Below are 25709 nucleotides of genomic sequence, written 5' to 3'. Positions count from 1 at the left end.
GCTTTCGGTTTAGCTTCAGGAACGAGAAGCAGGGCAAAAGTGGGCAGATTTTGTAAAGGAACGCCGCTCTGATATGACGGCAGAGGAGAAACAGTATATTCTTCCCTCCACCCACCGAATACCTTGCCAAAACCGCTACAACAACGCACTCACCACACACCGACACGACATAATCTACATCGTCGCCCGCCGTAGTCCTGCCACTATAAGGGAAAGAGACGAGAACTTTATACCTCACTCCACATTAAATTCTATCATTGTCCTGCTTTCAACGCAAAACATATTGGAGCACTCAAGTCGCACGCGACCTCGCACAACCCTCGCTACACACCAGTAGCCACATCACAAACCACACAACATGGACGGCCGACCTCAAAATGTCGGAATCAAGGGCATGGAGCTCTACTTCCCAAGCCAAGTAAGCCGGTAGCCCTCTGACAAGATCGAAAAGTACCTTAAAGTGAAGTAAAGTACTGATCAAAATGTCCCGTCCAACAGTGCGTCGACCAAACAGAGCTCGAGAAGTTTGACGGAGTCAGCGCGGGCAAATACACCATTGGTCTCGGCCAAACCAAAATGTCCTTCTGCGACGACCGGGAAGACATTTACTCCCTCACTCTGACGACCGTCTCCTCGCTGCTCAAGAAGTATAACGTCGACCCTGCGTCGATCGGTCGCTTGGAGGTGGGCACTGAGACGCTCCTGGATAAGTCGAAGAGCGTGAAGAGCGTGTTGATGCAATTGTTTGAGAAGTCGGGCAACTTCAACGTAGAGGGTGTGGATACCGTCAATGCCTGCTACGGCGGCACGAACGCTCTCTTCAACACACTGAACTGGTTTGAGTCTTCTGCATGGGACGGGAGGAACGCTATTGTGGTCGCTGGCGACATTGCTCTATACAAGAAGGGCGCAGCACGACCGACTGGTGGTGCTGGATGCGTTGCTATGCTTCTCGGCCCCGACGCACCATTGGTCTTCGAGCCAGGTCTTCGCGGAAGCTACATTACCCACGCCTACGACTTCTACAAGGCGGATTTGACGAGCGAGTACCCGATCGTTGATGGTCACTTCTCCATCAAGTGCTACTCCGAGGCTGTTGATGCTTGCTACAAGGCGTACAACGCGCGAGAGATGAAGCTGAAGTCGCAGACCAATGGTCATGCCAACGGTGTGCATGCCGAACCCGAGACACCCCTCGATCGATTCGACTACATGTGCTTCCACGCACCCACATGCAAACTCGTCTCGAAGAGTTACGGCCGTTTGCTTTATAACGACTATCTGAACGATCCCTCGAACGAACTCTTCAAGGACGTACCCGCCGAGATCAAGGACATTACCTACGACCAATCGATCACCGACAAGACTGTCGAAAAGACCTTCGTGGGCCTCTCAAAGAAGCGCTTCGCCCAGCGCGTGCAGCCCGGAATCGAAGTCCCAACTATGTGCGGCAACATGTACTGCGCCTCCGTCTACTCCTCCCTCATTTCATTAATCAGCAACATCTCTTCCGAAGATCTGCAAGGCAAGCGTGTCGGAATCTTCTCTTACGGTTCTGGTCTTGCTTCGTCCATGTTCTCGCTCAAGGTCAATGGCAGCACGGATGAGATGAAGTCCAAGATCGATTTGAAGACACGATTGGAAAGCAGGCGAACAGTGGCGCCCGAGGTCTACGACGAGATGTGTAACCTGAGGGAACGAGCACATCTGAAGAACAACTACAAGCCCGAGGGTAAGCCGGAGACTATCTTCCCCGGCACGTATTACTTGACGAATGTGGACGATATGTTCAGGAGATCGTACGAGATCAAGCAGTAGACGTGGCATGTTAGTAGAGGCATGACCACCCGACGGACAAATCCATTTGGAAGCTTTGTACGATGGCGTTTGGGTACGAGATTTGACGGATATTTCACTTCTTCGGCCGCGGGGTTCGTGACAGCATCGCGAGGTGCTGGGTGGAAGTACCAGAGTACACTTGACAGCGTTCAGCCCAGCGTGATGTGGAGGGAGCGATGACCGAGCAGAATTTGCCGCGACAAGGCATGGTCAGGGTCCGAATAGATAGGCTATGGAGGACCGACCTTGAAGGCTTGCGGCGCTGTTTGTAGTAGGTGTATGAAGCAACAACATGAAATTCGCCTCTGTCCGTGTCAACATTCTCTTGTTTGCCATCATGGGTCCTTCCATGAGGGTCTCCTTCATGGCATAGTCCTACCACAGGAGAGGGACCTGGTCGACGGCACTTGTAGCCTGCACCATACCGCCGAAGTTTTGTCATTCCAGTGGAGGGGTTAATTGGTCAGAGTTCGTGTACACAGAAGGTTTGGAGCGTCATTGGTCTTGATCTGAAACGTGCTCGTAATTCTCTGCAGATTTCCCGCCATTCTGTCGTGGGCAGTTCATGTTCTCGCGGTATATGCCTATGCCGTCATTTATCAAAGGTGATAGCAAAAGATCATGCTTCTTGATACGGCTATTATGTTTTCAGCGCAGGGTTGTCGTTCTCCTGCGCGAGTTTCTCGAAGATAGCGCCGGAGCAAGCCGTCAGGTTAGGGCTAGCGTCCACTGCGCCGGGTGGTGTCAGAACTCCCGACTCTCGTTATTCTGCCCGACGACAACATCATCACTTGACTTCCGACATTGCCGCTCGCTTGCTGTTCCGCTTCACTCAACATTCGAAAAGGATCGTGCCGTGTTTTTGCTCATTCGCCGGACGTGAGAGCGGATTTTGAGAGAGCGCTGGGGTCATTTCACGCAGGGTGGCTGTGCCCGGCCTTGAGGAGGCAGGCAGTCGGACACGATGGATAGGCGATTGCTGGACGGCGAGACGACACCAGTAGGCGAGACTAGGAACGTGTTCGACGATGAATTTGAGGCGGAGGACTTCGATGGCATAGCGGACGGCTTTAGACCCTCGGATCATGACAGAGAAGGAGGTATGCGGTCGCACGGACGGGATGCCACATTCGCACCAATACGCACGACATCTGTACGCAGCACGCGTTCAACCAGATCTTCGGCTTCGACTGTGACACGAGAGCCGTCTGGTGCATACTCGCGGAGTTCGATCCGGAAGTCGCGAGGCCAGGACAACCCGTTCGCCAGTCCCGAAGATGACGAAAGGACGCCAAGCCTCACCTTCGAGCCCGACATCACACATCGCTCCGTCTCTTCGGCCTCTTCGATCAACTTTGCCGGTACGGGGAGCCCACGATTCGGTGCTGGACCGAGCCATCCGTATGGCATGTACCCGCAAGGCACCATCCCACGCTCGCCAAGCATTGCAACACAATCTACTGTCCGAGCGTCCGTCAGACAGTCGATACCACAGGATGGACCACAACACCCTTACACCATGTATCCGCAGGGAGTGGGCGAGGAGGACGATGATGAGCACGCCCCTCAGAATCTAGTACCTGTTGGCTTTCCTGGGCTTGGTCAATCATATCAAAGGCGGCTAGGTCCGGAAGGCGAGGAGCAAGATATCATTGGCGAGGACGGACATACAGAGCAATTACCTCCATACACACGATATCCTGAAGATGGCCCTGAGAAGATGCCGTTGCTTGCTGCACCTGCGGCACCCACTGCTCTACATAGCCGTGCACCAGTGGCCGGGACGGACCCAACTATGGCACTGATGCACGACTCCATACGACCGCCACCAACGCCTCGACCACAGTCTATGATGGACGCGTCTACTTTAAGAGGCAGTCGAGCGCCGTCGCTTGCTAATGTGGAAGCCATGACCACCCAGTCCACTAGCAAATCATTACTATCGTACAAGAGCTGGAGCGAGAAGTCCTGGAAGGAGAAGAGGAAGACCAAGTTCTGTGGCATACCTTTCTGGTGGATCTTACTGAGTGTATCCGTGGTAGTGTTCATTGCAACAGTACTAGGTGGTGTCATTGGCGGGTTCGTGATGAACCAGAATCAAAAGACACAGAAGTAAGTTATCACGTTGATTGAAAGCCCGAGAGTCCGCTAACACCTCGCAGTATCCTCGCCCAAGCAAGTAGCACGCTGTACGATGCTAGCGCCATCCCTACACCAGCTATCTCGCCACCAACAGGCACCTTCCAATTGCCATTGAGCACACCACAGGAGACACAAGCGGCCTGCTTGACGGAGACTGGTCAACAAGCAGCATGGTCTTGCGACCTTGCTGGTCAGGCTCAGCAAGGTATCAACATCTACCAGCCGCCTGGTAGTAATCAGACCGGAGCTCAGCTGTTTTATGGGTCTCCCACCGTTGACAACCAGATCTCCTATGGCGCTCAACAGTCATTCATGAACACAAATTTCGCGCCCTTCATCGCTGTCCAGGACAACGATGCTCCCAAGGATGGACCAGCATTCTACTTTCAGCAGTTCTACGACAAGGTCGTGGTCGTTCCGGAGACCGCACTTACAGCACCTGGTCCAGGAGGCAAGTCGAAGCGCCAGAGCATTCAGCTCAACCAAGGGTGGATGCAACAGAAGCAAGTTGTGCAGCCTGGTCAGAAACCATGGTTCTGCGTCTGGAATAATACCTTCGTCGAGGGCTTCATCTACGTGCAGCAACCTGTGGTAGTGACCTCATATAGTCCAGTGCAGCCACCACCTACTCCTGCGCCCAATGCTACCGCTGCAAGCACGACTACATCGGGCACTGGAGCTACACCACCAGCTGGCTCACCAACAGCCTTCATCACCACCACTGTTAGCATGCCCTCGCAGACTGCCACTTTCACCGGACCTGCCGAGGGCTTCCCGCATTGGTCTGCGCACGTTTTCGCAACTCAATCAAGCACCAACAATGGCAAATCCTACAATAATGGCCAGACCACCAATGATGGAGACAACAACAAGTACAAGCGACAGGCACCACCGCCACCCATCGACTATGCCAATCTCGCTCAATACCCATTCGTGGTCAAGATCGAAGAGCGGAGACTGTCCGGTAATACCATCACGCCGTACTGTCAGCAGTACCAAATCCTGGATGATGGCGGGTATGGTATGGTGGTGCAGCCCGGCACGCAGAACCCGATTATTGTGCAATTGAATGAGCAAGACCCGAGCTATAGTGCGTATCAGAGCGCAGGCATGGCTGGATCGAAGATGCCAAAAAGAGGGTTGGTGGCACGCGGTTGTCATTGTCAGTGGATGAGTGGGCAGAGTACCTGATGGAGGGATCCGAGTGTTCTGACGTTCTGTATCTGTTTCTGTTTTGATTTCTCACCGGATCTACTTACGGCTTTCATGATTGTTGAAGGAGTTTTATTCATGGACGGGGCGTTACGGGGCCAAATATGGCAGCGAAGTGTTTTGGCGTTTTTGGGAAGGGTGGATGGAATAACGGCAAACAGCCATTTGTTGTAGGATGCTTTTTATTTTGTACGGCGATGGGAGGGGATAAGGAAAGCGCAAGCGTGGAAGCGGATATGCATTGGAGTTCGGATTTGCCTATTGCGGTCTTCGAGTGAGGTATGTAAGGGTATTGTATCAGAATAATAAACACCATCTTGCCCTTTGATTCTCCGTCTGAGCTGTGTGAAACGTGCCCGTAGGATATTATGCGCACATCGTGCCTTCCATAAGTGCTGAATTGTACGCCCCTGCTTCTGCTGCTTCGCTTCCACGTCAAACTTTCCGCATGTGACTTTTTCCCCTTCGGGTCAAGTTGCACCTTCTTCTCAGACACAGATATGTCCTTTCACCTTCTGTGTAAAAGTACCAAACATGGTCGTACGATTAAGGAGCGGAACATCGATTCGCTGGAGACAGAACAACAATCACGATACGGACAAGAGATTTGAGCAAGATGGTGTTCGGACCCATTCCCAACCGCGAGTACCATGAAGGCTTCATGCGCAAGGCCGTCGAAATGGCCGAGCTAGCACTCCTGTCTGATGAGACGCCCGTCGGCTGCGTCTTCGTACACAACGACGAGGTCATTGGCCGAGGGATCAATGGCACGAATGCTTCACTCAATGTATGTGCCGTCTTCTACACTTTTCGCCACCACCTATCTCCACTGCGTTGATCCGGTTCGGTTTAACTTATGCTAACACCTTGCCCAGGGAACCCGTCATGCCGAATTCGTCGCCCTAGCCGAAATCATGGCCAAACATCCCGCCAGCATCCTGCAAGATACAGACCTCTATGTCACGGTCGAACCATGCATCATGTGTGCCTCCGCCCTCCGCCAATACAAGATCCGCGCTGTCTACTTCGGCTGCCTCAATGATCGCTTCGGAGGCTGTGGGGGCGTGATGACAGTACATCAGGATCGTGGTGTGGACCCACCATATCCTGTCTACGGCGGGCTGTTCAGGGAGGAGGCGATTATGCTGCTGAGGAAGTTTTATGTGCAGGAGAATAACAAGGGTGAGTTGATCCTGGACGCTGCAATATGTGAGTGAGTACTAACACGACTCTGTAGCACCCGATCCCAAGCCTAAGAAGAATCGCGAACTTAAGACTGAGATTCTGCCCATCTCGACACCCAAGGTGGCGACTCCAACTGTATCGACCCCGGACGTCGAACCGAAGCTACCAATACTGGAGCGTGCTGCTGCGGCTGCTGCGACTGCCAACATGAAAGGGCCTGCAAAGTGAACAATCGAGAATCAGTGAGGACTCTGTCTTGTTCAATGTAACGATTGATCTCATACTGCATGAGATAGCTGGTGGAGGCAAGTGGACAGTCTTTGCTCGGGGTCACCACAATTGCCCTCCAAGGCAGCACTGCAAGGAGCATCGAAGAGGACCAATCCGTACGATGAGTTGCGGAACTGTGTTGTACATCTACTAGACATAAAACCGCATATACGCAAGCGGAAGACAGGGACATGATGCAGCAATGTTGATCGAGCACGTTCGCTTAAGCATTCGCGCACAACGGAAGGTAATGGTATCCATCAGCTACTGCCTCCAAAGACACCGTGTCAAGTCATATCATTTTGTCTCACTCCAGTTGCGTCGTCCAACTCTCGCCCCGACCTTCTTGCAGCTTGGTGGCTCGGCTGGCTTGTGATACCTATTCGAAGCCTCTGCAACCCAGTGAATATGTGCCAGTGCTTTCGGCTCAGCGTATGACCGTCGTGGTCAATATTGGCTGCTGCTCTGGCTAGAGGCTGACATTGTGGAGGTGCCTAGCCACCACGCTTCTCAAGCGACTGTCTTAGCTTTGTCGGCGTGTCACTCCGTATGAATTGGTTCAGAGTAGCAATGACTCCAGTAACAAACAAATCGTTCCTTTCAAAACCGCCTCCTTCAACTTCAAGTACTCGGCCAGCCCGCTCCACTTCCGCCACCAACTCCACTACCATTCCAGCCCTCTTCCAGCGTCCGATCCTCAAGCACTCGTACGAAGTTTCTATTGTCCTGCGGCTGTCTCGCGCCCCTGCTAGTCCGTCTTCGTCCGCCGATATTACCTACGCTACTTTCTTGGCCATCCGCAGGAGGTGGATAGTACGCAGGTGAAGGCTGCAATCTTATCGGTGCGTTGGGGTCTAGATGGCTTACTACTCGCTGGAGAGCTGGTGGAATGCCGTTGCCGTCCATTGTGCTCGCTCGTTGCCTCCCAGCTCGAGTTGTGGCTTGCGCGTACAGGTTCGGCTGTGCTTGTGAGCTGTATGGATGCATCGAGGCCGCAGGTTGTGGCGGCTGAATCATTGGCATTTGTTGACCGTACGCTGATGATGGCTGAGATGGGTATGGCGGCGGTGCTCCTTGGTTGCTGGGGCTGTACATGTTCTGGTACATGGCTGCTTGTTGCTGCTGTTGGCTCACATGTGGGCTCGTCGGGTATCCAGGACTCATATGCGCATTGCCGTATGCTGGCATGGCCGCTTGTTGAGCAGCAGCCTGCTGTTGATGCTCTTGCTGCTGCCGTTGCCGTGACAAAGCCTCGGCTTGTTGTTGCTGCTGCAGACCGGGAGCTGGCGATCTGCTCGTCGAGGTCTTCAGGCTCATCTGCGGCTGGAAAGGGCCAGTGAATTTTTGCTGTGTAATGAAAGGATGCGTTCGTGCTTGCTGAGGTGTCCATCGTTCCAGTGGGTTGATGTTGAGCAAGCCGTGTACAAAGTCAATAAACGCTTCCCGATTCGCCATTTCTGTAGAACACATCAGCTTTGCTCCGCTCGGATCGTTTCTCAATCTTACCTCGCTCAACCTCATTCTGCTTCATACCCTTCCTCGGCATCGGATAGTTTCTTATGATATCCGGTAGTCTGCTCGACGAGAAGTACTTCTTGCTCGGCTGCTCCTTAGTGCCATGCTCTCTGGAATACTGTTCCATAGACTTAAGCCTATGGGTCTTGCGCCCGAACTCGTCGTGTACCTTTTCGAAAAACTCTCCAGATTGCTTGCCAACCTCAAGCATCCAAGTTGGTGGCAGTCCTAGCATCTCCGTGATGCGTGACACCTGATTATACTCTGACGAGCCTGGGAAGAGAGGCAGACCCAGGAAGAGCTCTACCACGATGCATCCTAGCGACCACATATCGATTGCTGCTGAGTATGGTAGACCAAGCAGAACCTCGGGTGATCGGTAGAATCGTGATTGAATGTACGTGTACACTGTTTGCCGCTCGTCACATGCGGACCCAAAATCGATGATCTTAATGATGGGACTCTCCAAGCTGCGGATAATGTTAGTGCATGTACTGCCACCACTTTTTCGGTACACTCACTTCTTCAGAAGGATGTTCTCTGGCTTCAAGTCACAGTGGATCATCTTCGCCTTACTCAACAAGCACAACCCACTTAACAACTGCTGCGCGAACACTCTAACCAAGGTCGTGCTCAACCCTCTGAACTGATTCTGTTTGATCAGCTCATACAAATTGACCGACAAAAGCTCGAAAACCAGACACAGATGCTGTCTGTGTATAAATGTGTCCTTCAGCCTTAGGATGTGATGATCATCGTTCTTGTCCATCCGTCCGTTGAGCAAGTCCAGTACAGATACTTCCATCATACTCTGATTGAAGTACGCTGTCTTGTTCTTGATGACCTTCACCGCCACTACCTCTTGGGTCTTGAGGTTTTGACATTTCACGACTTGGCCGAAAGTACCTTGGCCGAGTACATCCAGGATCAGATACCGATTCTTGTGGTTCGTCTCCTCGGAGCCTAGAATGTCGTTCACATACAAGATGTAGTCGCTGTCCTCGTTGTCGTAGCCATCGTTCTTCACGCCCTTACTTGGCTTCGTCAACACTCTCCGTGGATTACGTGAAGACTCGTACTGGAAGCCGGGATTGCAGATGCGGTAGGTCGGGGGCAGATGGGTCGTGAGAGCCTGCAATGGACTAATGAAACCTCCCTCGGGATTTGCTCGCCGAAAGGGTGGTTGTTGAGTCATCTGTGGATGCAACTCTGCAACGTTATTACACTTTGTGAATTGCGGCACCGGGCCCTTTTCACCAGGCGCTAGTTGTGGCTGCTGCGGCGCTTGAGGTGACTTGGGCTCATTACCAAACATTGCGTTGAGCTGCTGAGTCGCTGACTGCGGATAGTATGAACTTGGAGACATGTTCGATTGAAGCGGAGGGAGCTGCGAGGCATTCGCTCTGCCAGTAGATGGTGTAGAAGCATAATATCTCTGCTGTTGTGTAGGCGAGGCATAGGGGTTGTGCTGTCTAGTCGGTGATTGACGCGCCGACTGCTGTTGGGGTGTATAAGATGCATACTGATTGGAAGCGAGCGGTTGCTGCTGCGGACTCGAGACGTATGAGGAGGTGGGCGAGGTTGTCATGGGTGAATATCTGGCTGCTGCCCGCGATTGCGCATCTTCCGGCTGGGCAGGCAGGTACTGTGCTGATGTCCTCTTCGAACTCGTGCCGGGGTTCGGGCGCGCATACTTCTGCTGGTTGTACGGGTCTGCATCCTCCATACGCATGTCACCGTCAGCATCCCCGTTGGATTCCATATTGCGTGTTCGTGCGTCTCCCGCGGGCGGAGATGATATCGCCAAGGACGCCGCACGCGTCGCAATGCCCGGTGTGCTATATGCCTCGTACTGCGACTGGATGGGTGCGTGGGTGAGAAGGTCGCGTTGCGGGGTGCTCACTTGGTGGTGCTGGTTGTGCGAGGGTGGTGCATGTCGCAAGTCGGGGTTATTGGCCGCGGCGGCAGTGGTGTCGTTGTGCGAGTAGGGCCAATGCTGCTGATCCATGTGGTTGCGCCTGAATCCTTCGCCGCACCGGGCGCAGGTGCAGGGGGGCGGGGAGTATGCTCACTTGTTGGCTGTGTGAGACTACCTCCGATTGACAGGATGGAAGGTGGACCGTGGCAGTAGCGACTCGTCAGCAAATCAGTCTAGCGCTTCCGCTCTGGCGGCGGCAGGGAGAGGCTGAGCGCAGGATCCCTCGTGTCGGTACTCCTTCACTGTGGTAAAGTTCGGTCCGCCCCAGCGTGCAACGAAGCCAGTGCAGTGGTGATGGCAGCAGCAGTAATCGAAAAGAGCTAAGCTACGCGCCCGGCCTGGGAGAATAATGATGCTCGGGAGCTGGTCGCGGGATCCCGAACGCGTTCAGTGTGACCAAAGGTACCACGATACGCTACGGCGAGGCGCAGCAAATTGCACGGCGTCGAATGGCAAGCAAGGTGATTGTTCTGGTACAAAAAAGCCAACACTTCGAACAATCATCATGCGTGCAGTGACGGCTGCGGGCCCCAGCGGGCGTGATCATTAGCTTGACACGCACCAGTACTTTGACCAATGAGACAGGAAAACCGTTGCTGGCAGAGATGCCCAAAGACTGAAGGACGTGTTCCAAACGTTGATATATTTCACCATGAAGACTGCCTTTCATTCATGTCTACTATCACTATCGACCTGCTCCCAAACAGGAGAGGGACAAGAATCAACCCATATCTATCCAGTTCCACTATCCGGTGTATATATATATATATATATCCACCACTATGTATATCCAATCTGGGCCTCCAAAAAGCTCCCACACATTGCCAATATTATATCCATCCTGGTCAGCTTCGAAGGCTCCCTGTCGTTGCATTATCGTTGTTTTCAATCAAGTCGCCCGAACGCCGCCGCCATGCCATGTCATTGGATGGAGATCAGTACTGTACAGCGCTCCCCTTTCGTCCTTTAATGTAGCCACTCTGCCCTCATCAGATTTAGACCTCTAAGCTGGTCGCCTGAACACCTCCACGCCCAATGTAGGCGTCTCCACAAATCTATTCCCAGGCACTCCTTCATTCTTTCGCCTCTCGAAGAAACTCTGACATTCACCCACAATCACCATCCATTCCGCGAGCGCACGGCCAGAGTATCTCGCATGCGCAGCACTCGCACCCGTGGGCTCGACGGGTCGGACCTGGGCCATGAAGGCCGTAATCGCTGACTCCTCCTGAATATGCTTCTGGGCGGGCATAGGGAGTCGAGGCGGTAAGAGTCGCAGGGGTCCCGGGGCGGGCTTGTTGTTGGGGTGGTACTCGAGACTGAACTTAAAGCTGAAGTTACGATGTGGCGTGGCTGGCGTAGGAGGTTTGGCTGCCTGTTCCGCGATCGATGGAGCGACTGAGGAGGCAATTGAGGAGCTTCTCGGAGGATGGAATTCGTCTGTTGCGGCTCTCGTGAGACCGTTTGCACGCTCGGCCGGTGGAGTAGGATTTGCCTTACTAGCAGGTGCTTCGATCCGCTTCGTCGGTGGTCCTTGTGACTTTGACCTGGTCTTTGAAGTGCCCATCATCTTGCGGAAGAACCCGCCGAAACCACTATCTGGCAGCTCAGCAATCTCCGAATCAGAACTCGAGTGTGAGGTCTCGGGTCTGCTGTCCAGCTCCACGACTCGGGACAGGGTCGAGAAGCGTTTGTTCGGTAATTGAGGCTGAGTAGGTGGTGTCGGCGATGTCAGGCCATCAAACGAGAGGAACGAGCCTCCGGGGTTGACTTGTGTATCAGTGCGGATGATAAGTAGCCTTCGCCCAGGTGCAGGATTACATGGGTTTGTGGGTGGGAGCAGGCCATTCTTCGTCACTGCTTGTTCGCGTAGGTAAAGATAATGCGACCAAGTAGTCCGTAGTCGTTGCAGTGCTGTCTCGAGAATCGCCATGTCGCCCGAGTGGGACTCGCCATCGAACCTCGTAACTCGCCAGCATAGCAGGCGCATGTAATAGGCGCGAACCATGGGACACCAATGATTGAAGCGGCTTTCGAACACTTCAGGGTCCAGCAGCAAGCCAAGACAGAGATCGGCCTTGCGGTTCGTGTTGCATACTACCGTATTCCAAATAGTATACAAGAAGGCATAGAGTCGGATCTCGGTCATCGTGTTTTGACTTTCAATCATCTTGCGACAAACACTCTGCCAGAACTCGGAGTTGATGATCTTGCCGTCACTATCTTTGAGATGCTCGAAACGAACCAGAATCACCAGCGCCTCCTCCAGAAAGTCTAGCAGTGTATAGCAAGCCGCGTGGTCATAAATCGAGGTCCCCTTGGCAGCTGTTTGCATCAAGTCGTTGAAAGCATCCGCGAAGAAGTCCCGGGCTATGGGGTGGTCTGCCGTCCGCTCAGACAAGAAGTCACGAATTAACATTATTAGCCTATTTTCGGCCATTATTCTCACAGCATTAGTAGGCGGAAGCGGCAAAGAAGCCACAGCATCAGGCTCTCCCAGAACATCGTCGAAGGTGGGCGACTGTCCAGCGGCCGCCGGATCCCGTTGTGCATGGCCAGCGTCTCGATGTATTGTGGCATCAAGGTTGGCCAGGATCTGAGCATGTACAAGAAGCACGCCTGGTGCACATGCGCGTTCCTGTTTCGAAAAGTCCTTTGGTAAGAATTCCGTGACCAAGATATGGAAGTGCTTGACAAAGACGTAGAACAAGTCACTTTCGCGGCCTGTCCACCTTTCAAGCCAGTGTCCCCACCATTGGATGTTGGCAGTACCAAGAGGCAGTGGCGGAGGCGTACGTAGCTTGCGCATATACTTCATGAGTGATGTGAATCCAAGTTGGTGTAGTGCAGGCGGAAAGCTAGACGATACTGAGGCAGACAGATCTCCGAGGTTGTCAAACTTGCCAATATCATTTCCTTCCAGCACTCTTCGAAGAGTGTCCATCTGCAGGTCCCAGAGTCGTGTGAGAACGTCTGCCATGCCAGGGACGAACATGAAAGCGTATGCACAAGCCTTGCCACAAAAGGTGACCAGACTGGCAGAAGCGTTGCGTAAGGACATTTTATCAACCACAAATGCCATCTGCGCACTTAAGTTCTGGATGAAGATATTTCGCACGTTGTGATGGACTGACTCCGTCAAGAATTCGGAAGCTCCAGAGCTCAGCGAAGTGTTCGATCGATTGCGTGGTGTATTGATTCCTTTCATCTTCTGATCGAGCGGGCAGAATGGCGAAGGTGCCAAGCGCCATTCAGGTCGCTCCATAATGCCTGATATGCCATCCAGTATCGCAGGACGATCCGTGCCGGATATGGACTGATTGTTTCGTCCGTGAAGCATCTCGATAAGACCAGTCCACCATTTGTTCAAGATGTTGGCTCTCCGGTCGAGATCTTCCGGTCGTAGAGTGTGATTTGAAGCATGGCTCAAATAGGTCCGTAGGAATGGCAAAAGAGTTGAACGGACTACATTGGCCTTGAGAGCAACAGATTTCGATGCAAACTTCGTATAGTCTCCATCCAGGCCTCGAAAGACGTTCCATAGCTCATCTCTTCTTCGTATCGGGATACTCAGGCCAGAGCTTGGTGCGCGCTCGGTCGAGAGCAGTCTTGGTACGGGCGCTGCTCGGTCAAGCTGTGGTGTGTGCGATCGAAATGTCGGCAGTCTGTCGGTGGAGAATGATTTTGGTAGAGATGGCATCCGTGGGACAGGCGGTGCATCGTTCGAAGCTGGAACCGCAGAACTGCTCTCGTTCTCCTTCTTGCTCCCAAAGATGCCACTGCCAGGTCGGGACTTCCTGCGAAATAATGTACTACGGCGACTGGGCGGTCGAGGACGTTCACTCTTCTGGTCATCAGAACTTGTGGTGCTAGATTTTGTCCGAGTAATCTCTGCTGCAGGCACAATTGCCTCTCGAATCTTGGAGAAGGACTTCCGTCGTGGAGTAGTGACCGCAGCAGGAGGTGGTGCAATTATGTCTATCTTGGGTGAAGCACTACGAGAAGTCGGCTTCGGCGGCGAAGGAGAGCGTGAAGGCGAAGATGACGACTGCGATGCTCCGTACCACGAATTGCGGTTGAAGCGTCGAGAGAACGAGTCATTTGGGGTAGCTCGTGGTCTTGGCGTCACGGATCCGGGAGTCGTGCCAGGCGTAGATGTGGTCCTCACAGACTCGACGGTGCTGGCGATACTTGGCGGTCTGGCAGATGAGTCTATGCTGCTACTGTCGTCTTCACCACCTCGCGCCATGCGTTGCACCGAGATCTTAGGACTCCTCTGCAACTCTGCTACCAGATCTCGAGTCTGCTGAACCGGTACTCTCTGCTCGACATCGTCTGGTGTTGTCCAGCCTGACGAATCGGGTGGTGTGATGTCGTCGAGGAGGTCATCGGGAGGCGGTACAAGATCGGCGTCGGAGAAGCTGCCTTTGATCGTGAAGACCGCTTGGTTATTGTAGCGTGCATGATCTTTGGCTTCCGGCAGATACGTGTACGACGCCGAGCGTGGGAAGTCTGCATGCCGCGGCGAGGATGCGACTTCGCGAACATCTGGTTGTGCCTTGCGAGCCTCACTTCTCCTCTCATCCTTGTCGTACGCGGATCGTAAAGCGCTCCCATTGATCCTCTGCATCGCTACCGTGGCCATCTCTGTAGGTACGATCACAGCTTACGTAGCCCCTCCCACTCTGCTCTGCCCGTACAGTATTACCTCCTCTCTCGTCCCTTGCTCAGGCCATAGCGAATGAGCCGGGGTGACGACGCTCTGTGCGGTATATGCAGCGTCTATTATCGCTCCAAAGTATCCTCAGCCACGGGTGGCCTGGATGCGTGATACGGGACTGGCCTGGCAGGCTGGCAGGCTGGCAGGCAGGATCAAGTCAAAGCAAACTTCCACAACTCTGTACAGTAATCCGCACCGGTCGCTGGTTCGCCGCACACAAGACGAGCGAATGATCTTGAATGAGCGACGAGACGCAACGACGCTACTACACATCCAACAACCTCACACCCTGTACAAAGCTCGCGCTGTGGAGACCCGATCTTTCCTTAAAGCCTAGGGGCCAGCATGTCGGCCCGCAGCAACTGAAACAGTAACCGCATAATTTCGGTGCTCACGCTTCCTGTCAACGCAATCATAAAGCTTGATCCACTCTCACACCAAGTGTATACCCTGTACATTATTCGGTCGTTTCTGCACTCGGGGACAAGCACAGCGCAACAGCATGAACTACACTTGACGATGACCTCTCCCAAGCCAATCCTACTGTAGAGCCATGGCAAAGGCGCTTTCAATATGGCGAATGAAGCTAGCTTGAATTAGAACATCATGCAGATGGATGATCTACAGCACCCGCAACGAGTACGCGTCCTCAGCCGTATGTCAGAAGTGTTGAAATGGGTCAGTACAACGATGCATTCACTAGTTCTTGTTTACCACGAGATACAAGCATTGCTTCTGCCACTACATCCGTTCCTCGTTACTTCTGCGTAGTCGTGGAGGGTTTCTGGATCAGTGCAGAACCCGTTCATCTCACAGTCTATCTTGAAACTCCGCATGTCCCTGCTCAATTGATAGGTGAGTGCAGGGTCCAGCTACCGTGCCCGTTCGGCATGTCGGTGGGTTGACGATAACATTGCTCCTGGTCTCCACTTCAAGAGATCATGGAGTTCGGAAGTGGCAATTTGCAGTACCTCAGGTACAGGACGCAGCACGCCACCAAGCAGCGAATCACCGAAGCCTGCTTGGCTTGTGGAAGTTGTTTTTAAAGCTCGAAACTGGATTACCATCGAAGCAGGAGGAGCTCTTGTCGAGCTTCGTATTATGGCGGCAAAATTCATAGCTGAGCTTTATCTTTTCCAACTCAAATGTTGAGCCTCGAAGTGTGACTGGTGGTTGAGGTAGCCTCGCGCGGTACCTCACCACTCTCTCAACAGCGTGAGTACGACATGATTCCTGGTCGGGACAGCTTAGAAGCACCTGCCCGCATACATAGCTCCGACTGGTCTGACAGTTGACCGCGCCGCGCAATCGACCCAAAGCTCGCGGCGTAATCGCAATGCCATTTTGTATTCCTTGGCTTACCACTTTAGCAGAAGATGATCCCTGGAAGTCTCGTCAATGACTATGCGGGGTGCATACCCGCATCGGTGGCATGTCACGCAGCCAAGAGTGTATACAGATCTCGCGTGAAGGTGAGGTCTCCGTCCCGTGAATGAATGCAATTCACTTTGGACCACCAAATTTCGCTGCGCTTCTGTACGCAGTCATTACGCTGCTGCGACACGTATGCTCGTAGTCAAAGGCTTTGAGCAAACCCATCAGATGCGCTGCCGCTGCGAGCACGACTAAGATATGGAAGATCTGGTGGGAGCTGCCAAAGATATCAAACGATCCAGGTCGCCAACGTTCTGGAATGCGTGCCTGCTCTCTCTCATCAGCGTTCCACACGATGTCCCATTACCACGAGTAGATCACATACAGCATAGATTGCGGCTCCGAGGATATATAACATGCCTTGACCGACTAGCCATGAAAGACCGATCTGTTTCTCCATCTGCTCTGCACCATAGATCTGCAAGCCATGTATGACCGGGACGACTGCGCTTAGGCCCATGGCTACAAACATGAAAGCGCGAAAAGGACGCCATTGTGGTGACCTGAACTTTGGCAGCATCACAACAGCTAGTGTGCCAGCACCGATGGTTGTGATCTGGACTCCGTGATCAGTCTGTGCACTCGCAACTGTTCTTGCCTCCTGCTTACCATAGACCAATATCGGGTTACCAGGACCGGCTCAGCACTGAAGCCATAGTAGATGGATGGGATGAAAGACCCCCAGATCAGGAAAACGATGCCGATATAATCGAGGCGATTGCCAAATTTTGCAACTGCTTCTGAATGGTTCGATATGGTATGATAGGTCGCACTCATGCCCAGGCAAGCTATTGCACCTAGGAAGTAGCAAGCAAAGACCAAGACGTCTTCATTCGTAGCTAAATCAAATCGAGGCTTGAAGGCTACGTAGAGGGTACCGGCGGCAATGGCGGGCAGCGTTGCACCGAAGAGATGCGTCCAGATGTTGACGGACTCGTTGTGAAGGTAGCCGATGCTTGAGAAGGACTTGCCGTAGCTATTCGATGCTGGGCGGTAGCCAGAGTGTATGTAATGATTGTCCTACGATCGAGAGTCAACAGCACTATTCCACTACTGTGGAATTTGGAAAAAACCTGAAGCCATGAGGGTAGATTGTTCCACAGCACTGTTAATGCTTGCTCGGCCTTCCCTTCTGTTTTGGTGATCAGGTCGCTTGTGTCCCTGTTCATGCTCTGCATAACGAGCAGATAGTTCAACACAGATTCGTAACGGCCACAGGTGAAAAGGGGTGTGGGTGTGTCCTTTACATCGTTTTGTTGCATCTAGACAACAGAATGCGGCCGTATCTAACATGTTGAGGTCGACTTGTTGGCCAAATGTTCAAAGCCGCTTGCTCCGGGCCCACTTTGATGCACGACATTCGTGCTTTCCTACATCAGCAAGACTCGATATTTACAAGCACATTTTCAACTCTGGACGAATGCAGATCACACTGCTTGGATTCGTAAGTTCGGCTTTGATATCTCGACATCAATCTGAGAGTCTTACCTTGAGAGTTGATAGCATCAAAAGCAGCACGGACGCAATGGCAAGCTCGAGTCGTCCACAAGCACGACGTGGCCCGTCTGGAGCATGGACGAGGCTCAAGCCGGCAGTCATTGACCCCTTGGAAGTATACGGTCTGCCTTCGAAGGGAGAGACGAGGCGAGCAATTCTGCTTCTATGATAATGTGATCACATTTCTAACGGATACAGGCTACATGATCACAAGAACCAAGAAGCCTACTACCAGAAGATTGTGGATCGCTACATGAAGTTCATTGCATCGTCAGGAGGTGGCGAAGAACTCGAGAAGGCCTTCGCATCACTCACGGTCAAAGATGAAATTCCACAAGTCCCCGCAAACAATGGCCCTGCTTCGAATCGTCCAACACTTCCTCGCCAAGCTTCCGCCACTCCGAGACCAAACGATATGCCGAACATCCTCATGGCCATGCGGAGACTGCGCGAAGGCATCCTCGGCTCTCAACGCCGTGACCAATTCGCGCAACGAGCATATATGTTCATCATCCAAGCAAGCATACTGAGTCGACACTGGGAGTCTTACCAACCAGCGCTGCTGTACCTGCTAAATGAGATCCACCCTATCACACCACTCTCGTCTACCGACCTACAGGACGTTGTCGGCTACCGCACCCTGGACTTGGCATGTCGACAATACGAGTTGGCGGATGCTTTCGCCTTCCAACGAGCTTTCAAGTTCGACGACCGCCGTGTTGCCGCGGTAGTCATGAGTCTTGTGCACGACGACTGGGTCCGCTTCTGGCGGATCAAGCGTGCCGTCGACGGGTATCAGCGCGCCATCCTGGAGTTCGCTGTCGATCGAATGAGGCTGCATGCGCTGAAGTGCCTCGGTAGAGGCTACTTGAGTGCCGACAGATCCTTCGTGGAAAGGACTGGTGACTCGAGCTGGCCTGAGCTCGTAAAGGGAGGTGTTGGGTGGGAGCTCCAGGATAGCGGCATGGTCACTATTCGAAAGCCGAAGCCAAAGTGAGAGCTTCGCCGTGTTCATGCACTCGCAACAGGGTATCAAATCGACTACGCCTGGTCTCTGGAGACGTGCGGTCCTGCGGCTGGAGCTCAGGATGAACGTATCGTGGAGTACTCCCATGTTACGTTGTTTCAGTCATCAGGTGATGGCCGTCGCCGACTTTTACTCCTCATACTCCTGCGCTGACGCACTCCAGATGGCCTGAGCACATACTCCCGTGTTTCCGTGTCATACTGTAGCAGCTCAGTCTCAAGTGGCTTCAGCGGTGCTTCTGGCAAGACCTTCGCAAACCCTTCCTCTGGCTTATATCGCGATCTCCAGAGAACGTCTGGCCACTTGCCACCGTCTTCGCGTGCCTCAACTGTCAACTTCCAGTCTCGCAAAGCCTTGCATTCATACCGGCCACGATCATCGATACCTGGTCCGCCTAGCTTGGTTCGCGCCCGGACCGAAGGATGTATGTACTCGTGCGTATCGATCAGTGGTTCATTCGTTTGCTTGCCATTCGAAGGATCTGTTGCGCAGTATCGTCCAGGAGACCTGGTCTTCGAGCCGCCTAACGCATAGACCCCAGCCAATCCATTGAAGATCTTTCCAAACGACCAAGGCCGCTCTTTCTCACCCATCTTCTCATACAAGTCTTCTCCATCCTCCCACTGATCCATTAGATAATCAGTGTCGAATTCCAAGAATGGCAGACATTGCGCCATCATCCATGCGAGAGTGATAGTGGCGACCTGCTGATCCTCGTAGCTTGAGAAAGTGTCAGCGTAATGTCATTGAGAGATTGCAATTAGAGACGGCCTATCTTACCTTCCTCCGATATTAGCGTGGGCGCCCGGGAACCATACCTGCCGCAGAACCGTTCTATTACCGTCCAGCTTCTCCCAAAGCGTTGGCTGAAAAGCATATCTCCTCTCATCGAGCGCGAGTGCCTGGAAGGCATACTCGATACAGTCACCGAGGCTCGTGTCATAGAACGACAATTCCTTCATAGCATTCGACTGCAACCCAACACGTTCCAACCACCCTATCTTCGGTGTCCCCAGCGATCCCACGGTGTCAAAGACACCAACGACCTTGATCGGGACATTTAACGTCGTCAACCTCCTCCTCCGCAACTCGTCCCGATACTCCGGTGAAGCAGCACTCGGCTTGTCAGGGAACGGTATATCAGGATGCTTGCCAACATAGTCACGGTCGTGCTTGTGCTGCATATCCTTGAACACCTCCGCCAAGAATGGTAATCCCTTCTTCGTCAGCAAACCGACATCCGCTATCAACCCAGCAATAGCCCTTGCCGTATAAGCGCCTCTCGAGAAGCCGAAGATGAAGATCTCATCGCCCTGGGTCCAGTTGGTGGCGATGAACTGGTAGCCTTCGCGGACAATTTCAGAGAGTCCGGCGCCAGAAGCACCAGAGGTGATTTTGTCAATCACGCCTCCACCTGCACCGACTCCGTAATGGTAGTAGGATATTTGGGGGATGCCGTCTGCACTTATAGGCTTTATGGCGCGGGAGAGACGGGTGATGTTTGAGGGGATCGTGATGGAGCCTTTTAGTGTACCGGAGTCTGAGTTGAGCCAGGTGCCTGTTGAACACGTTAGCTTGTTTGCAATCTATTGTTTGGTGTCGAGTTTTCTAACCGTCTTCACATAATATCAATCGTTTACTCGGTGGTGGCCCGGCTATCGAACGCATACGGCTACGAGGCCGACCTGTGTTCGCCTGGCTCGGCTCGGCGAAATTCATGCGTGACATTCGGCAGCAGTGCTTTGTGGCGTTCAACTACTATATCTTGCTGCGCGGACCGTAAGTGCATCATCGAGGCTATCGTGATTTCCGTTCTTCAGATGCCGACAATGCTTTGCGAAAAAGAGTGATGTAGGTGTAAGTGGCGTGGTGTGGTTGGAGAGATGTCGCGGCCTCGTGTCATCCAAGCGCAAGTCAACGGTTTGCTCAGCCACTCGCGTTTTCGAGGTTTGTCGAGTCTTGCTTTGCAATGGAATCGAAAGATCTTGTATCGTTTGCAAAGTGTATGCGCGACAACCACACCTATGTCCTTGCCAAGTGCACTTGCTTCTTAATGCCCGAACACGGTCCACAGATCATCATTTCGGCCCGAAGTCGTGATGCCTAAGAAGCGACTTCACGTCTATCTCAAAAGCACAGGACTACCATAAAACGATAGCAACAGTGATACTTGTAAATCAAGGTTCGAGGCTCACTGTAGGATTTGATCATTACTAACTACGACTGCACGCTCAAGAGGTATCATCCCAGCGAGCAGAAATTCCACCAACGCCATTCATACAACATGCCAAGCCCTTCAAGTCATCAGTAACTGGTGGATAAGGCTACTCCTCAATCTCCATCTCATTACCCTTCTGCTCGGCCTCCAAGTCTTGAGCCTCATCGATATGAGCCTGCGCACCCTCCTCCATCTCCCTCTCAACCTCCTGTGCGACAAACTCCTCAAAGCCTTCCAGGCTTCCCTGAACGTGGATCTTGAAGCGAATGATCTCGTTCAGCATCCTCTCGAGCTCCGTGTGTAATTCCTCTCGAATGGCCGCGGAGCGGATGGTGAGTTGTTCGTACCTAAATACCCGGTTAGCCAGTTGTACATGGGAAGGACATGGGATCGTGTTGAGTGGCGACTTACTCAAGATGAACATTCATCTCCCTCTGCTCAACACCCTGCACGGTCTCTGTCTCGCGTTGCCTGAGCCTTCCAAGCTCCTTCTCCAGTCTTTCCACTTGAGCTTCGCAGTTCATATCCTGCACTCTACAGACCTCTCTCTCTCTTTCGCATTCTTCTTGCGCTGCTCGCATGCGGTGGTCGAGCGATTCTAGCTCCGCATACTTGTCATCCAGAGCTTCCTTCGTCTTGTCCAGCATCTCAACCTTGGCCAGGTCGTCTTCCATGCTTTGAGATCTGCGGTCGGAGATCGTCTTGCGCAAATCCTGGAGGTGCTTCTTCAGATGTCGAAGGTCAGTCGTGGGCAGCAGATGTTGCGGCTGGTACCCGGTGGCTGGATCTGAGAGCAGGCGATCTGCGGGTATGGTGACAGAGGCGTTGAGCTGCGAAGTCGAGAATTCTGGACCCGAGTTCAGGCTGAGGTGCAGCTCGTGGTCGAGTCCTTCGGCATTCGAGGCTGTGGAAGGTATGATGCCGACCTGGTAGCCCATGCTGTTGAAGCGCTGCACGCTCGACTCCAGCTCGTCAAGCCTCCCTCCCGTCTCGATCTCTTTCTTCGAGGTACGCTCCTTGGACTCTTCAAGACGAATGCTGGTCGCTTCCACGCCCTTCTGCAGTCTTTCGCGTTCGGTGTTCATGCGATCGATATCCTGCAGACTCAGGCCCTGCTCATCGACTCGTCGCTGGAGCTCGTTACGATCCTCCTCCGCCTCACGCATCTCTTCTTCGCACTTTTCGATCTCTTGCTGAATCAAATCTGCTCGATTCATGTACTTCTCGACCTTGGACTCGATCTTGGCGTTATAGTCCTCGAACTTGGCACGGTCTTTCTCCAGGATATCAATCGTCTCATCCAGCTTGGCCAATTTCGGTGCAGACTTCGAAAGCTCATCGATCTGCTCCTGCAGTGCTTGACCCTCGGCCTCGAGCTGCTTCATCTGTTCCAGGTTTGCTTGGTTGGCCAGCTCGAACTTCGCGGCCATCGCATCGACATGTGGCTGTATCTTCCGGTTCGCCTCCTCGTCGCCATCATCGTCATCTTCGATCGACAACCACTCCTTGTATGCATCCGACAAGAATTGAAACGTGATACGATCAGCGCTCACGTCGTAGCCAGCCTCTATGCAAGCTTCATCGTAAACACCAGTCGAATACTGCTCCATCATTTTCGCCAGATTCATGATCCAGTGAAGCATCGCAAGGATTGCAGGCCAGCTGTTCGCACCACCAACCGCGCTTAGTGCTGACTTGGATATGTGCTTCTCGAACGGATATCGCAGCTGCTTGAGTAAGGGTGGGACTTCTGCATCCATGGCCTTTTGGAAGCGGTAGGAGGGGTCGATACAGTGGTATAGGAACTGGAAAGTGAGCTGGAAGTCCTTCATGGTCGGTGAGGTCATGCTCTTGCTCGTGAGGGTGTACTTCATCTCCATCTCGAAGTTCCTTTGCGACAGGAATTCCATGATCTCATTGCCCATTTCAGCTTGGAGACTTTTGTCCTTTAGCCGTCGTGGATCTGGCGGGATGCCATTTACTGGAGGTGCGGTCGCAAAGAAAGATTGGTGGCCAGTCGGACCAAATCCTTGCGACGGGCGGGCGCTGTAGACACTACTCCGTCGCTGTGTGCTCTCCTGTAGCTGCAGCGGGTTCGCGGGTGTGCTCGTCACCGGCGCATAGCTCTTTCGTCCTCCCGTGCTTGCCAAGAAGTTCGCCGTGCTCTGTCGCTGGACAGTAGAGAAGCCCATACCGGCCAAGTTATCACCGGAAGAGGATCGTGTTAGTCCAAACTGAGGCTGCGCGGGTCTGTTGGGCGCGAGGGACATGCGCGACCCGGATGTCGTCCGCACATGGCTAGCTGTGTATGGCGCCTGTAAGTTCGCTTGCGAGGTCGATCGCTTCATTGCGGAGGCCGGCATCGGTATAGCGGAGACGTTGTGACTGACCGCGCCGAGTGTCTGTACCATTGGTTAGTATGTGATCAGTTGTATTGGTTCGATACGCTTGCGACTGACCTCGCGCGGCCGCCGCACTGAGTTGAAGTGCGATTCTTGTGACATGTTGAGATGAAGCGCCCAACAGTGCGATCTGTAGGAGTATGCGATGTGTGTGATGGTCGATCGCGGTATGAGGTGGTCGTCGCTATATCGATCTGATCTCGGTCAATGTACACGCGAGCAAGCGCATGCAGCTGGAGTGTGTTTACTTTCCCCAAACAACCCGTTGCTATCTTGTGCCTAGCGCGGAATCGGCGCGCACGGTCACTTCCGCCGATGCCGAGGTCTACGATCGAGACAAGAGCTTCATGTGCCAGCCATCGTCCATATGACCACGCGAGTTCTGGTTGATGTATCAGCAATCGTCGAGGCTTCACACTGGAATCAAAGCCTGCCGGTAAATTGTTGATCTCCCACGGCCACAATGGTGCGAGAGGATCTGATCGAAGGCGCCATCACTTTCCTCCAAGATCCCTCAGTAGCCTCTGCACCCGTCGATCAGAAGATAGCCTTCCTCCGCTCCAAGAACCTCACACAAGAAGAGATAGACGCCTCGCTCGCCCGGGTCGGCCAACCCCAAACACAACCACCACAATCTAACTACAGCCCACAACAACAATACCCTCAACAGCCCCAACAATATGCCTACCAACAGCAGCAACAGCCGCCCCCATACTGGAATCAACAACCACTTGAACCACCGCGACGAGACTGGCGAGACTGGTTCATCGTGGCAACGGTAGTAGGAGGCGTAGGATACGCCACATACTGGACTGCAAAACGTTATATATACCCGCTCATCGCACCTCCCACCCCACCACAACTCGAAGCAGACAAAGCCAGTATAGACGCTTCTTTCGACAAAGCATTTGCTCTCCTTGATCAGCTAGCCACCAATACACAGGAATTAAAGGTCAGCGAGAAAGTGCGAACAGAGCGATTGGATGCTGCGCTTAGTGATGTCGAAGCTGTGCTCGAGAAGCTCAAACAAGCTAATGAAGATCGAGAGCGAGAGGGCAAGGGTATGGCACGGGAGCTGTCGGAGGTGCACGAACAGATCCCAAAGGCATTGGAGAAGGAGAGGAGAAATCAGGATGATAGATTGCAGGAGTTGACGGGAGAGATGAAGAGCTTGAAGACGCTTGTGGCGAACCGCATGCAGGCGCCTCCTGCTCCGACACAGCAGCAGCAGACGGGGCAGAGACCCATGTCGTCGTATGCTTCGCAGCAGACGCCGCAGACGAATGGCACATCTGCCCCTTCTGCGCCGGCAAGCTCAACCACAGACAGTAGTACTTCGGTCAATGGCTCGACGACAGAGATTGAGAAGCCCGCTTCCGTGTTGCCCGAGAGGTCAGCGACGAGCAGTCCATACGGCAGGATGCTGGGTGGCAAAGCACAAATCCCTGCCTGGCAAATGGCGGCGAAGAAGCGCAACGAGGAGGCCAATGGTGTTGAGAAGGATGGTTCGGGTACAGATGGCACGAGTGCGCCTGAGCCAAGACCGGCGGAGGTTAGTGAGGAGGTTAATGCATAGCTACTGTACAATATCCTTCTGAGGTTCGTGGTACATGCATCACTAGAAAGTGGCATTGTTCTGGCGAGTCCTGACTGTGCACTGGTTTGCCTCTATCCCCGATTATACACATCCAAGCTTTCCCATCCTGTTCGCTTTTAGGATACAAGCCTAGGCAGTGATGATAGTTGCGTCTCAGACTTCGAAATGGTTGAATATTCTGTTCTCCAACAGCCATACCAGTGTGCACTTGCTTTCTCCAGTGGCCCGTGCCTCACCAAAAGGTTGTCTGCCTTACCTTCGTCCTTGTGTTATGACAATAGGTAATCAAATGAGCTAGCCATCGACTGGCACGCGCGAACGCTGCGCCCTGTAGATCGAGGGATGTTGAGTGTCCCCACTGCAAGCCCCAGGCCTATGCCTACAAACGTGACCTCCTCCGGCTGCTCGGCACTAGGCACCTGAAGTCCTGGAGCTCAAGCTCGCAATGCCCTTCCAACTCTTGGCATTGGAACGACGGTCGAGTGCAGCTGTCGAGATTGTATTGCATGATGGCGCAGCTTGTGTTCCTTCGCTTCCAACCCGACCAGGCGCATGATTGGCTCGCTATACAGCAACCTGGTCGCAACCGCATCGGAGCTCTTTGTTCCCCCGAATGTCTTACAAACTCGCTTTCCTCGGATGGATGTGCGGTCGCAAGTGGCCCGCCAGGTAC

The 25709-nt window shown here is 53.2% G+C and overlaps 9 protein-coding genes across 9 annotated transcripts; 5 read left to right on the top strand and 4 right to left on the bottom strand.

Moving 5' to 3' along the window:
- Positions 1-358: 358 nt before the first annotated feature.
- Positions 359-1818, top strand: ERG13 (3-hydroxy-3-methylglutaryl coenzyme A synthase; the record flags this gene model as incomplete). Its single annotated transcript, XM_064835668.1, has 2 exons — positions 359-418; positions 499-1818. 2 exons carry the CDS (start codon positions 359-361, stop codon positions 1816-1818), a joined length of 1380 nt encoding a protein of 459 aa, XP_064696718.1.
- Positions 1819-2803: 985 nt separating this feature from the next.
- Positions 2804-5172, top strand: LTS14_002962 (uncharacterized protein; the record flags this gene model as incomplete). Its single annotated transcript, XM_064835667.1, has 2 exons — positions 2804-3951; positions 4002-5172. The coding sequence occupies 2 exons, from the start codon at positions 2804-2806 to the stop codon at positions 5170-5172; spliced, it is 2319 nt and encodes a 772-aa protein (XP_064696717.1).
- A 637-nt stretch (positions 5173-5809) lies between these two features.
- On the top strand, positions 5810-6606 carry TAD2 (tRNA(adenine34) deaminase; the record flags this gene model as incomplete). The annotated part of the gene is made up of 3 exons (XM_064835666.1): positions 5810-5980; positions 6069-6375; positions 6431-6606. The coding sequence occupies 3 exons, from the start codon at positions 5810-5812 to the stop codon at positions 6604-6606; spliced, it is 654 nt and encodes a 217-aa protein (XP_064696716.1).
- Positions 6607-7269: 663 nt separating this feature from the next.
- On the bottom strand, positions 7270-10171 carry YAK1 (dual specificity protein kinase yak1; the record flags this gene model as incomplete). Its single annotated transcript, XM_064835665.1, has 3 exons — positions 7270-8105; positions 8155-8633; positions 8685-10171. The coding sequence occupies 3 exons, from the start codon at positions 10169-10171 to the stop codon at positions 7270-7272; spliced, it is 2802 nt and encodes a 933-aa protein (XP_064696715.1).
- A 973-nt stretch (positions 10172-11144) lies between these two features.
- LTS14_002959 (uncharacterized protein) lies at positions 11145-14786 on the bottom strand (the record flags this gene model as incomplete). Its single annotated transcript, XM_064835664.1, has 2 exons — positions 11145-12865; positions 12938-14786. 2 exons carry the CDS (start codon positions 14784-14786, stop codon positions 11145-11147), a joined length of 3570 nt encoding a protein of 1189 aa, XP_064696714.1.
- A 2825-nt stretch (positions 14787-17611) lies between these two features.
- Positions 17612-18789, top strand: LTS14_002958 (uncharacterized protein; the record flags this gene model as incomplete). Its single annotated transcript, XM_064835663.1, has 2 exons — positions 17612-17739; positions 17991-18789. The coding sequence occupies 2 exons, from the start codon at positions 17612-17614 to the stop codon at positions 18787-18789; spliced, it is 927 nt and encodes a 308-aa protein (XP_064696713.1).
- A 128-nt stretch (positions 18790-18917) lies between these two features.
- On the bottom strand, positions 18918-20547 carry LTS14_002957 (uncharacterized protein; the record flags this gene model as incomplete). Its single annotated transcript, XM_064835662.1, has 3 exons — positions 18918-19539; positions 19600-20377; positions 20490-20547. 3 exons carry the CDS (start codon positions 20545-20547, stop codon positions 18918-18920), a joined length of 1458 nt encoding a protein of 485 aa, XP_064696712.1.
- Positions 20548-21143: 596 nt separating this feature from the next.
- Positions 21144-23541, bottom strand: NDC80 (kinetochore-associated Ndc80 complex subunit ndc80; the record flags this gene model as incomplete). Its single annotated transcript, XM_064835661.1, has 3 exons — positions 21144-21384; positions 21449-23439; positions 23497-23541. 3 exons carry the CDS (start codon positions 23539-23541, stop codon positions 21144-21146), a joined length of 2277 nt encoding a protein of 758 aa, XP_064696711.1.
- Positions 23542-23902: 361 nt separating this feature from the next.
- Positions 23903-25169, top strand: PEX14 (peroxisomal membrane protein pex14; the record flags this gene model as incomplete). Its single annotated transcript, XM_064835660.1, has 2 exons — positions 23903-24991; positions 25062-25169. The coding sequence occupies 2 exons, from the start codon at positions 23903-23905 to the stop codon at positions 25167-25169; spliced, it is 1197 nt and encodes a 398-aa protein (XP_064696710.1).
- Positions 25170-25709: the final 540 nt, after the last annotated feature.

Source organism: Recurvomyces mirabilis (assembly GCF_035927965.1).
Source record: "Recurvomyces mirabilis strain CCFEE 5264 chromosome Unknown scaffold_6, whole genome shotgun sequence".
Lineage (NCBI taxonomy): Eukaryota > Fungi > Ascomycota > Dothideomycetes > Mycosphaerellales > Teratosphaeriaceae > Recurvomyces > Recurvomyces mirabilis.
The sequence above is the reverse complement of the archived record's forward strand: the minus strand, read 5'-3'. Positions and strand labels throughout refer to the sequence as shown.